Source organism: Brachyistius frenatus, unplaced genomic scaffold, assembly GCF_029030835.1.
Source record: "Brachyistius frenatus isolate BFR_SWC_R1_liver_20210118 unplaced genomic scaffold, ASM2903083v1 Contig_139, whole genome shotgun sequence".
NCBI classification, from domain to species: Eukaryota; Metazoa; Chordata; class Actinopteri; family Embiotocidae; genus Brachyistius; species Brachyistius frenatus.
The window spans coordinates 611297-627772 of record NW_027210738.1 but is presented as its reverse complement, the minus strand read 5'-3'; the positions used below and the strand labels follow the sequence as shown (position 1 = coordinate 627772).

At 40.1% G+C, this 16476-nt stretch overlaps 1 protein-coding gene across 1 annotated transcript in view; it reads right to left on the bottom strand.

Moving 5' to 3' along the window:
* Positions 1-12155: 12155 nt before the first annotated feature.
* spon1b (spondin 1b) overlaps positions 12156-16476 on the bottom strand; it is a 72632-nt gene continuing 68311 nt past the window's right edge. Inside the window, exons 15-16 of the mRNA XM_069715192.1 lie at positions 14443-14715; positions 12156-13493 (exon numbers count right to left, since the gene is read on the bottom strand). Of these exons, the coding sequence (XP_069571293.1) occupies positions 13330-13493; positions 14443-14715 (437 nt within the window). The 3' untranslated portion in view covers positions 12156-13329. The remainder of the gene's footprint in view (positions 13494-14442; positions 14716-16476) is intronic.

The following is a 16476-nucleotide window of genomic DNA, read 5'->3' as shown; positions in this document are numbered from 1 at the left end:
GGTGCAACAAGAGTCAAACCCGTTGACTGTATAAAAGTGTTCGTAGCTTCCGGGTCTGAAAAATGAGGCCGGTGCAAAAGTGCCTTAAACTGCAATACCACCGAGTGCCACAAGAGGTCGGCTCCAAAAAGCCTCCGTAGACTCGTCTCATGAAATTTAAGTAAATCATTTCCTTTTCAAAAGTTCTTATTGTGTTGTATTATTAAGTCCCTCCTTCTTATTAGTGTTCTGACGGTCCATCTGAAAATAATCCCGTCATTAATTAGAAAAATAAGCCTCAAAAAGCCGGGGTCTGTTTGATTGACAGGCCTGTGCAGTCAGGTTTCCGCTGTCGGTGGGCGGGACGTAGTTTCCAATCAGATCGAGTCAGATCCGCTCGCTTGCTCGTCCAAATATGGTCGTTTCCGGCTCCAAACCCCTCCGGACTAGGAAGATGGCAAGATGTGGGTTGCTGATCGTTCAAACCTCAGATGTTGGAAATCAACGTGGAAATAGTGATGGGAATATTAGTAATAGTAGTATTTCTGTTACTTAAATTCTGCTTTTTTTAATACGGGTCAATCAGAGAATTCTGACGATTATGCGATCAGCGAAATGAATTGCGATCTCTGTGAATTTGTCACATAAGAGCAGCTCCTTGCACATTTGATATTATTTCTCCATGTTCACGTTGGCTTTTTGCTCTTCTGCACTTTCCTCTGTCGCTCCCGCATTCATGTATCTTTTTGCAGGTGTCTCATTTTCGCTCTCTCAGATCCAGTTTTACCAGCAGCTGCAGCACAATCTGGCAGCTCCAACCACAACATCATCAGTATTCTCCAGACGACACACACACACACACACACACACACACACACACACACACACACACACACACACACACACACACACACTTTCTACAATGGGAACCTATTTTGCAAAGGAACCAGAGATGATTTGTAGTGTTCGTGTCTTTTCTCAAGTGCCGGGCTGAATTACGTGAGTGTGGATTCAGGTGGTGAAATCTTCATCAGGACTTGACCTCCGCTTTTGATGAATAACCTTTAAGGCTGCCTGCAGACTCATCTGCCTCGGTATCAACAACTCATCCTCATACCGAAAAACTACAACAATCGTGGAAAGGGTATTAAAAACAATCTATATTTACATTTGTCGCCGTCTTTTTGTTGTTGTTGCTTGCACAATAAAGACACAGAAACACCTTCATACATATGCTGCTCCGTCAGTATTTTTCTTGGTGTTCTGTTGCTAAACCGTCTGCCGGATTACAAAGGAAGGAACAAGGAGCCTGATCGTTCAATAACACGCAGAGAGCGCGACGCGTGACGGACAGGCCGTTACCGTGCAATTAAAGAGTAAACCATTAGGACACGCACTCAAACATGCTCTTCCTGCTTTGCCCCTCGTTGTCGCTGTGAATCGGCGTCACGGTTTACGACAGCGACCCACGTTTCCGAAAGGACAACAACAACAACAAAAAAGGCCCTTTTTGTCGAGCCGTGCCGAAAGAGGCACTTTGCAGCTTGACCTGCGACAACACCCTCGTCGTCTGTTACTTTGTGCCAAATCGCTGAGCAGAAGAAAAGCAAAAAAAGGAAAAACATATGAAGCCGTTCAGCAAGATTTCTCCCTCGTTGTCTTGTGGTTGAGAGTTATAACAACACAAGGAGGACGGGAACGAGACGAGAAGTCGCCGAGGCAACACGGAGACTATAAAGCAGCGATGATGTGGAGTCTGAAGCGACGTTCGGGACGATATTCTGTCTGTGTTACGAACACAAAGGGACGACGCGTCCATTTGAGAGCGAGCAAAAAGCGCAGAGGGAACTGAAAAGTGCTCGAACCAGAGGGAACGCTGACACGGCCGATCGCGGCGGCATCAACCAGGAAGAAGTGCGTCTTGGAGGCGGTTCGACTTATCAACAAGCGGCGGTGAAACGATCCAACGGTGAGGCGTCTTCAGGCCGCGTATTGGTTCACTTCATTTATCCCTCTCGAGCTCTCTGAGGCAATTTGGAAAAAAATAAATAAATAAAATAAACTGCTGCGAAGCACTTTTTGCGAGATGCGTGCTGTTGCTCTGCGGATGTTTTGTTCCTCGTGTGATCGCTCCACTCTCGCCCCGTGATGGCCGCTGTGGGCGCTCGGAGACGAGATGAGCCTCATGAAAACATCTAAAGCCCCCGCACCGTCCCAGGACGGGTCGGGAAGCTTTGCCGCGGGCTGAACTGGATTTTGTCGGTTGAATTTGTTTTCTTCTTTACTCAGTTGCTATCCAGGACTGGTATTAAAATGTTAAACTTCACCCTCAGACATGCCGGCGGGGCTGCGGCTGCTTTCATTATAGATATTTTGCTGGATCATTTTTGATAACGGGCATTTTTGACTCGCCTCATCAGAAAAAACAAGCAGTGTATTAATAATGGCTCGGTTCAACGAAGTGTCCCGATAGGGAACCAGCATGCGTAACGACAGGACCTCCCCGAAGTGAAATGCGGCCATTATTAATACACCTGTACTCCAGCTGTGCTGTACTGTTGTGGAGGCCAATCAGTTATTTGTTCGAATCGATGCAATGAAACTTCCGTCGTTCCTGAGATGACGTGTTCGTTGTGGGAAACGGATGTAAACTCATAGTGACCATGACCTTTGACCTTTCTGACCACCAAAATCTTATCAGTTCATCCCCCAGAAGAATTAAACATTTGTGACACATTTGAGGAAATTCCCGCCAGACGTTTCGTGAAGCACGGTGTGGTGGGACACCGTTGACCTTTGACCACCAAAATTGTAACAGTTTATCGTCGGTACGAGGTGAATGGTTTTGCCAATATTAAAGAAATTCCCTCGAAGCGTTCTTAACATACTGGGTTCCCAAGAACTGGACGGACGGATGACAGGGGACGGGAGCTCAGAGCGACCTTGACCTTTGACCTTCGACGCCCTGAATCTAACTAGCTCCTCCTCGGTACCAAGTGAATGTTTTTCTCGCTCTTCTTTCATGGTGATATTCAAACACCCGAGGGGCCTATACTTCTAACGTACACCACAAATCCACCTGAAATGATAATACATCTGCAGTTTGATTCACAGAGGTTACCACGGAGACATATTTGGATGCCCCTCGTCGTAAACACTTGTAACTAGTTACAGTCAGGTCTGTTGTCGATTCTGCTCGTGCGGACATGTAGGTGTTCGGTTCCAGCTTTAATTTGAATAAACTCCCACACGCTGTTGCTTTGTGCTGTTTATCACCCCCATTCCCGTTTTAAACAGATCACGGAGGATACCGCGTTCAACCGGCGAGAGACCCGTTTAATTCAGTCGGTCAAGCAAGCAGAAATCAGACGAAGGAGCGGCTCAACTTTTTAATTACTCGTGAGACCTCGAACCCGATAAATAAACACGAGACACAGACTCGGTCTAAACACTGGATTTCAGTGGATTGCGTTTTGACATTTTTTTTGCGGCTCAGTCCCCCCCGTAAGGTTGTGTGAATGTTAATGCTCAACTTGGTTGCTTGATTAAGAGTTAGAACTAACCTCAAAAACCAGCAAAAAACGAACATTTTTTGTTTTTGCGTGTGCGATACTGTTAAGAAGTGACTGAATGAACGAACACCGTCTGTTGTGACCGGGAACCTCGGTGCCAGAAAAAAATAGGGTAAACGTTGCCCCATTTTTCACCATCTTATCTCAATGGAGACATTTCCCACTGAGTGTGTGTGTGTGTGTGTGTTGATCTCAGAAAGAACAAGAGGGTGAAAAAGAGGGGGGGGGGGAGGGATGATGGGATGGGATGGTCGTACTGGGATCATCTCACCAGTAAGAAGCACTTAGTTGGAAGAGCAGCAAACGAGGTCAATTTAGTCTGCAACCGCATCGGGGCGAACACGTGCACATCCTGTAATTTGCTCGGTCGGGTTAATGGTGCCGCTATCGAGAGCCATTCTCTTCGTTCCCGTGGCAGAGCAGCGAGTTAACGGACTTGTTTGAGAGCTCGGTGCAGAAAAAAAGATGCAGAAAACGTGAGATAACGTGGTAATATAACACAAAAAAATTACACCAAGATGGACTAAACACAAACTTGAATGCAATGAAACGATGCGCATTCAAGAAAGCTATCGCAAAGCCTCGTAAAGGTTCGGAAACGCAACCTCCAATTCACAAACCGAGTTCTTAAGATACTTTAATAATCTTGAGGCAAATTGAAAAACGCTTCTCTGGCTGTATTTATATATGGAGGGTGTTTGGGTTGATGTGAGTATGTATCAATGTGTACATGTTGAGATTTAAGTGTTTTTTGTGCACGTTTACGCGTGTTTACGTGCCTTGTAGACTTGTTGAGTTTAGTATTATTCTAGTCATCGATTTTTCTTTCTACATTAATTGATTTGCTCATGAAACCCGTGTATTTACCTCCACAGCAGTACAATCAACGTAAACGTATGAATTCAGAAACCATTTTTTTGTTTTATTTTTTTAATTTAGATTTGATTTGATTTCCACCCCAGGTTGAAGAACCGAGTTCCGGCTCGTCTGCTTTCGTTGGTTTCACTCTGTACAATCTTATTTATTTAGTTATGAATTTGCAAAAAATCCTGGCCGAAGAAACGGGTTAGGTTGGGGTGAGGAGGAGCTACTAAGTTTAATATTAAATGTTCAAAATAAGGTGTATCATTCATTACTTGGTTACATGAAGCGAATGTATTTTTCTTTTGCGCTTCGCGCACTGCTTTGTGGCTGAACTCTCTTTTTTTCCTGGACGGAAATCAATAAAGAAATATTTTGGTACGAGAAAAACATTGGGAACGATATGTTGGCAGCATGATGTGGTAAAAGCGCTAAATATTTTTCTGCATTGATTTATGCCACTTTGTCCTCATTATTTTCTCACAATTTTACTAAGTTAACTTTTTGACCGATGATATCCTACATTCAGCAGGTTCTTACACGTTGGATGAATTCAGTTAAAATGAATACGTAGCCCAAGTTTTCTTTTAGAGTTTTCATCCCTAAAGCATTCTTTTGGAAACATTCATCTTTGATTTTTTTTTTTTTTTATCAAATAAGAGGCCTCCTGTAGATTTACCCCCCCCCCTCTCCCTCCACCCCCTCCACCCTCACCTCAATAAAACAGAGACTTCAAGGAATCCTCACATCCCCTTACATGTATGAGCCTCGACCGGCTGTTCGAACACGGGCTGCTCTGGGGATCGCGGGTTGGATTCGCATGTTAAACTGCGGTCCTCTAACCTCGTCAGTAATTCAGCTCCGCGAAGGTGCCGAAAGCTTCGGAGAAAACGCTCGGCTGCAGAAGATGAAGATGGATGATGAGAGTTGCACCGTCCAAAACATATGCAGGTTCTTTATGTTCTAACATGTTTATCAGACTCTAAGGATGAACCTTTTTTTTTTCACCGCATGGACCTGATAAGGAGAATTTGTTCGCGCTTGGTTCAGCGTGAAATATCTCAACAGCTGTCAAACGGATTAAGTTGAAAATATATATACAGATATTCAAACCTGATTTCCCGCCAAAATTGTGTAACGCACCTGTCAGTCCACTACGTGGTACCGTGTCGGTGTCGCGTTTTGGCCTCGTCAAGGCGTGGAAATAAAGGTTTAGCTTAGACTAAACCAGGTTTGGTTAAGGTTCGGAAAAGAAAAACAGTTGCTTGGTGTTAGGAAAAGATTTCCTGGGGAAATTATTGTAAATAAAACTATAAAAAAAACCATACATTGTGTTATAATGGACTCAGACACTCATCTGCTGGGTCAAAGTCCTAAACCGGACCCATCCAATCACTCTTAACCTGAAGAAACTAAAAACGGACACAGTGCCCCCTAGTGGATTAACTGGAAATTGGGGTGGAAGATTCATGATCACCAGAGGATGAATCTTGCTGACGATCCCACCTAATGCAACTTGTATGTTTTGGCTCTTAGTGAAATATGTGTCAACAACAGCTGGAGGTGGTCTGCCATGAAATTTCTATCAAGACTGCCAAGAGGTCGAATCCTCATAACTTTGGTGACTCCATATCTGGCAGCACCAGCAAGTCAGTGATTACTTATCTATTAGATTTGTACACAATTACAGTCATGGTCCCGGGAGGATGCATACTAATCCCCTCACTTCCTTTTCTGCCATCACGAGGCTTCATTTGTGTCTTTTTTAGTAAGACGTCTCAATTACTTCCCGTATTTACCCTCAATTTGCGACAACAAAATTCATGTTCCCCACGGGATGAATTTCTAGTCACCAGGGCAAAAATTATTCACTGGTTTTACCAAATAACAGCTCAACCGAAGACACACGCTGCACTTTAGTGTTTAATACGATATCAGTGACGGTGAACTAAGACGGTGAAGATCGTACCTGCTAAATATTACGAGCATGTTCATTTTGACTCCAGTATTTTTGTATTATTCCACTCCAGCATTTTTTAAATTCATCTATCATTATTTAACATCTGTCCACAGACTTTTGTTTTATGATTCTGTAACTTTCTGAGCACTACAATCTTTTTTTAAATATTTTTTTAATCAAAGCATAAAAGTATTTAAGTGACAGCAGAAGCACAAAATGTTCTCATAATATTGGCAAAAATACATTTATAAATAACTCATCTTGTGAGTAATAGCAGCTCATTCAAAGTGCAGGCTGCAATATTCCACCGACTCTCATCCAACTTGTTTCTCACCAGCGTTGAATCCGCTGCGTCGAGTTTACGTAACCTCAAATGTTTACGTTCTATTTTTAATTTTCTGGTCTATGTTCTTTTTTTTTTTTGCTGTGTCATCTTACTATTTCTGTGTCCCAGTTTTTCCGTTGGGAACAAAGCAGACGTGGCGGAGCAAAAGTGGGAGGAGAGCGTTAAAGACGCAAGATGAAACGCTGGTATTAGGTGAAACAGTGATTAATGATTAAAAAAAAAAAAACATATCTTATGCATCTCATTTCTGTTCTGTATTTTTTTTTTAAATGTTCCTTTATATCTGGTTTTATGTGAAACACTGCATGTAATTCTCTTGCTGTAAAGCCCTTTGAGCTGCATTTCTTTGCATGAAAGATGCCATACAAATAAAGTTTATTATTATTATGTAAAATCAGGCGATTTTTCTGCGTATTTTAGGACATTCCTGACCTGTATATTTCATGTTACGTACAACAGACATCTGTGCTTGAGCACTTGTTCATTCGTGTATAATTTCAGCAAAATTTTTATTGTTTTTATTTTTGAATAAACGTACTGATGACGTCACAAAAACGGCGCACCGCTTCGGGCGTATTAAAGCGGCTGATTGGCCCGCTGCCCTCCGTTTGAACGGGAAGCCGCGGGAAACAGGCTGAGAGGAGAGTCGACCTGCGGTAAGTGACCAGTTATGCCCGAACCTTTGATAATTTACCGGCAAATAACTTAAGTTTCCCGGTTTTCCCGGCGCAGTTAATGCGTGCCTGAATGCTCCTCGCGCGGTCAGTGACGGCGCCGCTCCGCCGCGTGCCCTCCGGTGCTATTAGAAACACCTGATTCGACGCAGTTGCGTTCAGGGGACCGACTGGTACTCTTAATTGCAGTGAAACGTTTATATCTGCAAGCATTGTAGACTTTGCATGCTTTATGGCAGCACGTCCGATGTATAATAATCATATAAAAATAAAATAAATATAAAACCAGACGTGACGGTATGACGCAATATGGCCATCGAAATCTGAACACAGTGCAATCTGCAAAAGTGATGGTCACGTTTATTGTCATGTAACATTCAAATGTTATTCAAATCAGTTGCCACGGCTACCTCTCATCCCTATAAGAAAAGAAAAAAAACAGCAAATGAAGAGGTGGCAGAAAAGTGATATAAGCAAATATATAAATAAATAATCAGGGATCAATTAACATTCGTAATAAAGCAATGCTAAAAGTCCTCGTGCAAATACTCTTTAATAAGTAAATAAATAGATCAATAATCGATAAATTCAGTATTTTTTTACTACTATCCCATACAAAGAAGACACTATGTATGAGCATTAAATAAAAAAACAGAGTAGCCTCGTCAACAACGATTAAAGTCAAACATCACCTACAAATGAGCACAATAATGTAGCCGTTTAAATCAAAACTTTAAAAGTTCAAGTTAAATGTTAGTGTCAGATATCAAGACGTGATCTAAAACAACTTAAATACGTCGAGAGCGTTTGAAAGAAACAAAAAAAGACATTAGATACAGAACAACAGAGCACAGAAACAAATAGGTGTTTTATTATTATTTATATCATAATAATACTTATTAATATTATTATTATGGAGCTCCGATGGTGATGCCAAGAATAGCATGTAGGTGGGTGTTTTTTTTAATTTATTTATTTATTTTTTTAAATCAAAGTGATTTAGTGATGAATCGCTCTCATACATGAGTCACACATCAATGACACATCGTCCTGTGATCATACAGATACAGAAATATAGAAATGGCACTTTGTCAATATTTTACACATCATGTTTTATACACACACACACACACACACACACACACACACATATATATATATATATATATATATATATATATATATATATATATATATATATATATATATATACATATACACTGCTATTCATAACCCTTCCTGACTTCTCCGGTGCAGAATGGAGCATCAAAACATCAAATATTGGATACCAAACTTTCTTGGGTAGATTTTCTGACCATGTTTCTGTTGTTTTTTTGTTTTTGTTTTTCTTATTTACCCTGTAAACAATACAACAAAACCAGCCTGTCTCTTCACAAAAATCAATCCGGAATTGAACGCAATCTTCTTTATTTGACTTTTATTGTGGATGGCGACAGCTGGCAACTAAAGCACGATTTAAAGAACATGTTTCAGAAACTCTAAAGCATAACGATCACTTATAACTAATTGCTGGTTATGAGTTCACGTTTTGGGAACTTCTGTGTTTTTTTTTTTTTTTAAAGCTAGAAAGTACTAGAAAGCTGGAGGGGGTCCTGGTTTGATTGACATGCCTGGTGCAGTCAGGTTTCCGGTATAAGGTGGGGAAGCGCAGTGTCCTCAGTCGGTCCCCAGCTTTCATGTGTACGAAATCTTATAAATATGTAATTTCATCTGCTTCAGAGAACACTGTTTTAACCTCCCATACGCTGTACTCACACACACACACACACACACACACACACACACACACACACACACACACACACACACACACACACACACACACACACACACCCCTCCCGTGGTGAATTCGATATTTCATCAGCACCCTTTGATTAAACATCCCGTAGTCAATATCTTATGCATCGCTTTCCATACATTTGTGCAGCAACCCATTACCCCAACATACGCTACTTTCCATGAGATAAAATAAAAAATACAACAAAAAAAAAAAATGGCACGAGTTTTTGGAAGGTCAAAAAGGTTGAATTATTGAATATCTGAACAGTGTTATCAAAAAGTCCTTGACTTGCTTCAGGAGGCTCATCCTCGGATAAGGTTTCCGGTCTCTGAGGTTTTGGTTTAGTTTGTATTTTTTCCAAGGAGAAGCGGCTGCAGTCGTTATCGTGCATCACATCTGAAGCCGAAAGCGCGTCTAATAATTGTCGCTCTCGCCGTACGAGCTGAAACGCCGCCGCCGCCCCCCGGCGGCTGCAAAACATCATTCAATATTGATCATCAGTAGATTAAAAACGTCTGTTGTACTTCATCTGGCCGTCTATTATTCATGAGCATCCTTTACCCGTGATGTGCGGGCTGACTTCGTGACACTCGGAAGTCTCGTCGCTTAAACAAGGAGGCGGAGCTTTTGACATATTAGTCTTCGGTTTATTATGTTTACGAGTCGACATGCAATTCTTGCGTTGTGGTCCCCTGTGCCTTTTTGTTTGGGTTATTAAAGGGGAAGGCCACTTATATTTTTTTATATTCACGAGTCACCAGAAGTGCGTAGTGTTTAAAAGATGCTGAGTAATCGATTGTGTGGGGATTTTTGGACTGCTGTTGTCATAGTGATGTCATCTGGGATATGTCAGGTTGGGCGTGCAGTGTGAGCCCAGGGTGTGGGTTTTTGAAGGCAAGGGCATTTGATGTAGGTTCAGCAAAAGAGGCGAGAAGTGAGTTGCATTATGGGAAATGTAGTGTTTTTTTTGTTTTTTTTTTTTACATCGGTCCATAAAAACAACTAAAGAAAAATCAGGATATCTCTGTTGTTTTTATGTTGACTGTTCTTCTTAAAGTCAGCTGCAAATATTTCAATACATCTTTCAATAGATTATATATGTATTATATAGTATGTCCATTTTCTGATTATAAAACGAGGCATTCCCTTTAGTCTGGCAGGGTACATATTTATTTCACCTCCAGGATAGATATCGAAACATCATCACTGACAGGATTTATCCGGTCTTGTGTCTCCATCTAGTGGCGTGAAACCGTCAGTACAACACACAAAAAAGAAAAGCGGACTCCTCCATGATGACGTGACTGCTCCCATACTGTCATGTAATATTCGTTGTACATATAATTGTACTCGTACACTGCATCTGGGTTCTTTACACTTAATATACTTCAGCTGTCAACTGTTTGATTGTTTACTAGAGCCTGACAATACTGCTGATACCAGTATTAGGAAGTAAATCAAGTTTTGTTATATTGCCCGAAATGTAGCTATCAAATTTTCATCTGTGACAAAGATATGTGATTGAGGCCTCATATTTTCCATTTTATTGATGAACTTTGTTGTGCAAAATGACATCAGTGCACTGAAACAGTGAACTGCACTGGGAATATAATAATGATATATATATATATATATATATATATATATATATGAAAAACAGAAAAAATTCCCACAAGTTTTCATATCAGCCAACATACACACATATACTGATGTATCTGTTATAGGACAATATTGGCTGATAAATCAATAGGACTAGTGTAATATCTTATTGCGTACTGTATGTCCAGTAGGCTACGCTTTAGACCGTTTATACACTTTATACAGCGTATTAAATATACCTTTATTTCTGCTTCTATTTTTTTTTCTTTATTTCACCCGTTTTAAAAAAAATCTGTTTGTGTGACGGGTATTTTGTTCGTGTGTTCTTACTTCTTTTTAACAGCGATATTCCCGCCGACTTTTCTGTGTTTGTTGGTATTTTTCCTCCTTAAACTAAACTGAAGTATAAAATGCAAAAAAGAAAAAAAAAAAAAAAAAAAAAGTTTAAGATTCATTAACAAAACCAGTTCAATAACAACAGGAATTGCACATTTAAAGTTTTTTTTTATTGTAAAGGTGGTTTCTTACAAAATAGTCACGTGATACAGAGGCAAAAGAAAAAGTCAAAAAATAAAAGAAAAAGGCCTGTAAAAAAAAAAAAAAAAAAAAGTTGGAGAAAACGTCTACAGAAAACACAACTTTGGTGATGACATTCTTCTTGAAACAGGAAAAAAAACAAACAACTGCAACATAATATGCTACGTAATCCTAAAAAAGAAATTATCGATTTTACAGATCACCATGGCGACACAATGAAAAGCGCAATTCAAAAAAAAAAAAAAAAAATCCAACAACACATGGAAATAAAAGTGTGTCGTAACCAAGGCCCCCGGTAACAGTCTACTGTATGTTGAGCTATCCTACAGGTTTTAATACCGTAGAAACTTCTATATCCACTAATTTCTTCGGCACACACGTTGTTAGACGCGACACTTCTACGGCTCCGTCGGGTTTTGTGTCTTCAGGAAACCAACAAAAGGCAGATAGAGTCATTTAGCTATCTCGTATTAAGACAACAACTACAGCTGATAAAAGCGTAATGTCCAAAACAACGGGAAAACAAAAATAATCATCTTTGCACATGCTAAAATAAAGTCTTCTGACAGAGTGAGAGCTATCGCGGGTTTAATGCTACATCAGCTGAAACGACAGAGAAACATCAGTACAGTATAGAAAGACTAATTTTAACAGTATAAAACATCTCCATTTAAATGTCTCTGTATTAGGGAAAGTAGGTTTTTTTTGTGTGTTTTTTTTTTTAGTAATTACATAACTGTCATTTATACGTGTTGGTTAGATATCAGATGTGCAATACATCCACAAGTCTTTACAGACTTCCTGTGTTGGCATCCATGTCTTGCAAAAAAAAAAAAAAAAAAAAAAAAATCATTATACAAATCTTGAATTTCCTCTTTTTGTTGTAGTTTTCGATTAAGTAACTTAAAATATTATACGAGGTTCGATCAAAAAGTTTCGCGACTGCGGTTCAGGGCGGGGAAGCAATAACCGTAATAAATATGATAAGTTTTATATAAATTATAATGAGTTGTTTTGCGACTACTTACACGTGTGAGTCTTTTGCGATTTCCACCAAAGACTCGGGGAAAACAGCGAAGAAGACCGTTGAAACGCCAAAGAAGTGTTTCCAGTGGGACTTTTTCACCGACGGTGAAGTTGGATTTTAAAGCTGCTAATTGATTGATCGTGAAAGAATCTTTATTTAAATGTTTTGATGTTATTCTGAAATGTGCGCGCGAGAACAATAACTTTATTCATTTTATTTAATTATAACTTTTTTGCGAAAAATCTCTGCAAGAAAGTGTGAATTTTTTTTTTTGGGCCACGAACAATAACCTGGAGAAAGTTCTAACTGGGGGGGAAGAACAAAAGGTAGATCCAGTCGTAGTGTCGTAATAATGGGATTTAAAGGGTCAAATGAAATCTCGGGACGTTATGTGGGAGCGTTAACGAGGTTTCATTTTTATTCTTTAAGTACGAGAAAAAAAAAAACGCTGCTGATATTTTTCCCCAGAAAACGGAGGCCGATTTTGGCGTAAAAATTCCCAGAAAATATCAAGATCCTAATTGCAGGTTTTTCAGCTCGATTTTCTTACACCGGAGCCCTAAAAAAAAAAAACCTTCTGAAGATAAATGAACAAGTTTGAGTCGGTGGGGAAGTTAAATGCAAGTTTTTTTTTGTTTTGTTTTTTTTGCAGGACACAGACATTATACTTTCTAATACTTCCATTGTGGTCAAAAATAAAAGTCAGCCCTGTTTAACTAAATGTCTACAATGGCTTCACTAAACACGTCGTCATCACCTTCTTCCTTTCCTTCCCTCTTTTCCTTCCCCCTTCTCTCCTAAACTCGTCATTTTTTTTTTTTCTTCCAAAGTACGAAACCCCTTCAACTCACCTCACCTCCCTTTCACTATAAAAAAAAAAAAAAAAAAAGTCGATCCCCATCATCGTTCGTCATGAAACCCATATTTTCACATCCCGGGTAATTCATCCCTACTCGTAGCTCAGTAGCGCCCCCTAGCAGGGATGAACGTGACAGGCGCGGATCTCCTTGCGGTCCTTGCAGCCTGCCATCCCGTTGCCCTTCGCTCTTTTCTTCACCGTCATGAAACGCTCCTGGATGCCTCCTCCGCACGGTTTGGTGCAGTCCGTCCAGCTGGTCCACGGCTGCATCCGGCAACCTGTTGGGACCAAGTAATGGACAATAGGGGGGGTGGGGGGGACAAGTTGAAAATGCAATCAGACACTTTGAGCACAGAAGATTTTTGGGGTATTTATTTCAAGAAAGATGTAATTTTAGTCAGCAAAATTCAATTTTGCCCCAAATAACTTTATTTACATGTTCGCTATTATCTGCGCGCAATAACTAAATCCAGTTTTTACCGCTTTCCTTCTCTTAATAATCGTGGCCTCGTGCGGTCTCCGAGTCTTCGACATTCGTTCGGTATTTCTCCTTCAACATTTTCTACCTTATCGCTGCGTGCGACCTAAAGTTTGCTAACTTGGGACGCAATTCCAACCAAACCACTGAACTCACAGCGACCGACGTCCGATTGGCTGTTTCATCCGTGTCGGCCAGATTATTTGGCAAAATCGATTTTGCTGCGTATAATTTGCGCTACTTTTTGTACGCCTACAAAAACTTGGACTAAATACTAGAATCTGGGCTTTATTTTAGTTTTATTTTGTAGTATTTCTGTGTTTGCTTGTGTTTTCTCACTTTCCGGCATTTTCTTTGTTCGACGCTTGCTTGTGGTTTTAAATGTATTTATTTTTCTTTTTTTTTTTTTTTTTTACAGATTTTCTTTTTTTAGTTTAATATTGTTTATTTGCATGTTTTCTTAAAGTGCTTGGAGCTCTCGGGGCCTCCGTACGTACCAGAGAGAATCGGAGGGGAAATATTGATTATTATGTGCTTAAACTGAGGCCAGAACGGATTTCAGTTTTTTAAATTTCAAGTATACTTCAACGGATTATACTTTTTCATGAAATTATAAATCGTATGCGTTAAAAAAAAAAAAATCTTTTCATTGGTCAAAATTCAGCATTCACCACCAATAATAACGATTGTTTCATTTAAAATGTATAAATATTACTTGTGGCGGATTTAACAGATTTCCCACAACCCACCTGGCTGTTCCTCGACGGCAGCATCTCTTCCCTGTTTACCCCGTCGCCTCCTCTTTCCTCCTCCTCCTCCTCCTCCTCCTCCTCCTCGCTCCTCCTTCGTTTTTGTCCGGCACTTCCTGATCTTGCACTTCTTCCTCTGGATGGTCTCGGGACAAGCGCTGCCCCCGAACTGGGGCTCCAGTTTGACCATGCGGGTCCGGATGGTGTGTCCTTTACCGCAGGACTTGTTGCACTCGGACCACTCGGACCACTCGGAGACCATGCAGTCGACGGCTGAGAGGAGGGAATAAAGAAAAACAGATGAAGAGAGGCAGAAAATAAAGTTTGAGACTTGTTGACATAATAATAATAATAATAATAATAATAATAATAATAATAATAATTTAAAAAAAAACATACAAGTAAAACATTTAGGCTTGTAGAGTTGATAAACTCAATGTGTGCGTCCCATCAAGGGTTGTTCTATTACAGCCTCCATGAGACCAACCTTTAAAACGCTGACGCCCGAATACTTTCATACGAATCATTAATCAGTTCCGTGTTATAGAAAGCTGGACAGACGATATGTTTTTTTTTTTTAATGTTTTTTATTAAACTTGTACACTGTGCTTTCCTTCACAGCCAGAACCTGCAGATTTGATGCTCTCACTAAAAGTTAGCAATTTAGTTTTTTTTTGGTCCAGTAACGACTCCAATAAAGTTTATTTCAATAAGATGTCAGAAAGCCAGCTTTGCATTTTATATCGTGAGGAAAAATGGTTGGAAGATGCATCCATTTTTACAGCCAACACCGCCACACGTACACATACAGCCGTCAAATACTCCCAACAATAACCGAAACAAGCCGAATGGATCTTTTAACAGCAGCCCTGCTGGAAATATGACTCGGACTGCATGACAGCTGACTTCAGGGGAAACCAATTGGGGATTACATTTTTTAAATGTATTTTTTTTTACATTAAATCCATACATTGTGGTGAGTAAACAGAAATTGTTTGTTAACGTTGCCCCCTTCCCCGACTCTTATCTGTTAATAACTAATGTATTATTCAATTCTCCGCCGTTCCCCTCCGCTCCGCAAGTTTCCACCTTTTCCCCCACCGTGACATATGACTCTACATATTACCAAACGTCTGAGGGAGAGTGACAGGGGCCCATGTTGAATTATTACTGAACCACACTGCGGGCGAGGAGAATAAATCTCGCAGATGGGGAGCAGCTTTGTGATTTATGTCCGGAAAATGTGTCGGCGCCGCTGTTTTTGTACGTCCTGGAGGAATTCACTGATTAACAGGTCTGTTGTGTAGTTGTTTTCAAATTAATGTGTTTTTTTGTTTGTCTTTGTTTTTTTTTGCAGTCTGTCAAAGTTTTAATCAATGTTTTTAGTTATAACTAAAGAATTACTGGACTTTGGAGGCCGAGTCAGCTGTTTGGGTCGACAAATGATTTAACGGGGACCTTTTTTTTTCAAAAAAAATATCTCAAATCTAGGTGGGACAGACATTTTGTTCTTCACAGCCAACCGTTACAGAATACACCGATACCGTTATATCGGAAATAAACGAATATATCGGTCTGGACAATTAGTTCTAGTTACCACAGGATGTTTCCCCACTATCATAATTGTGGCGAAGCAGCAGGATTTTACACCACAATTAACTTTTATGAACAGCTGACTTTAGTCAAACGGGTTAAAACGGCACGTGATTGTCACAATAAATCAAATATTTGTGACGAGCCTGAAAGTAGCATCAATAAAAAGGGCAATCGATATAAAAGGAGGCCTTCAAAACAAACATAAAAACATAACCTACATCTCAGGAAACGAGCAGTTGGCTTAGCGCGCAACCTGTTGGACATTTTTAGACGCTACGAAACCAGATGGTCTAATTGACTCGTGGCAACACATTTATTATTGATCGCGATTATTTGAGCTGAACATAATCATTTTGAACAATCGCTAAAATCCACTCAACTGTATGAACGCAACCGGCGTAGTACATTGTTTATTGTCTAATTGTCAATGTCTGTATT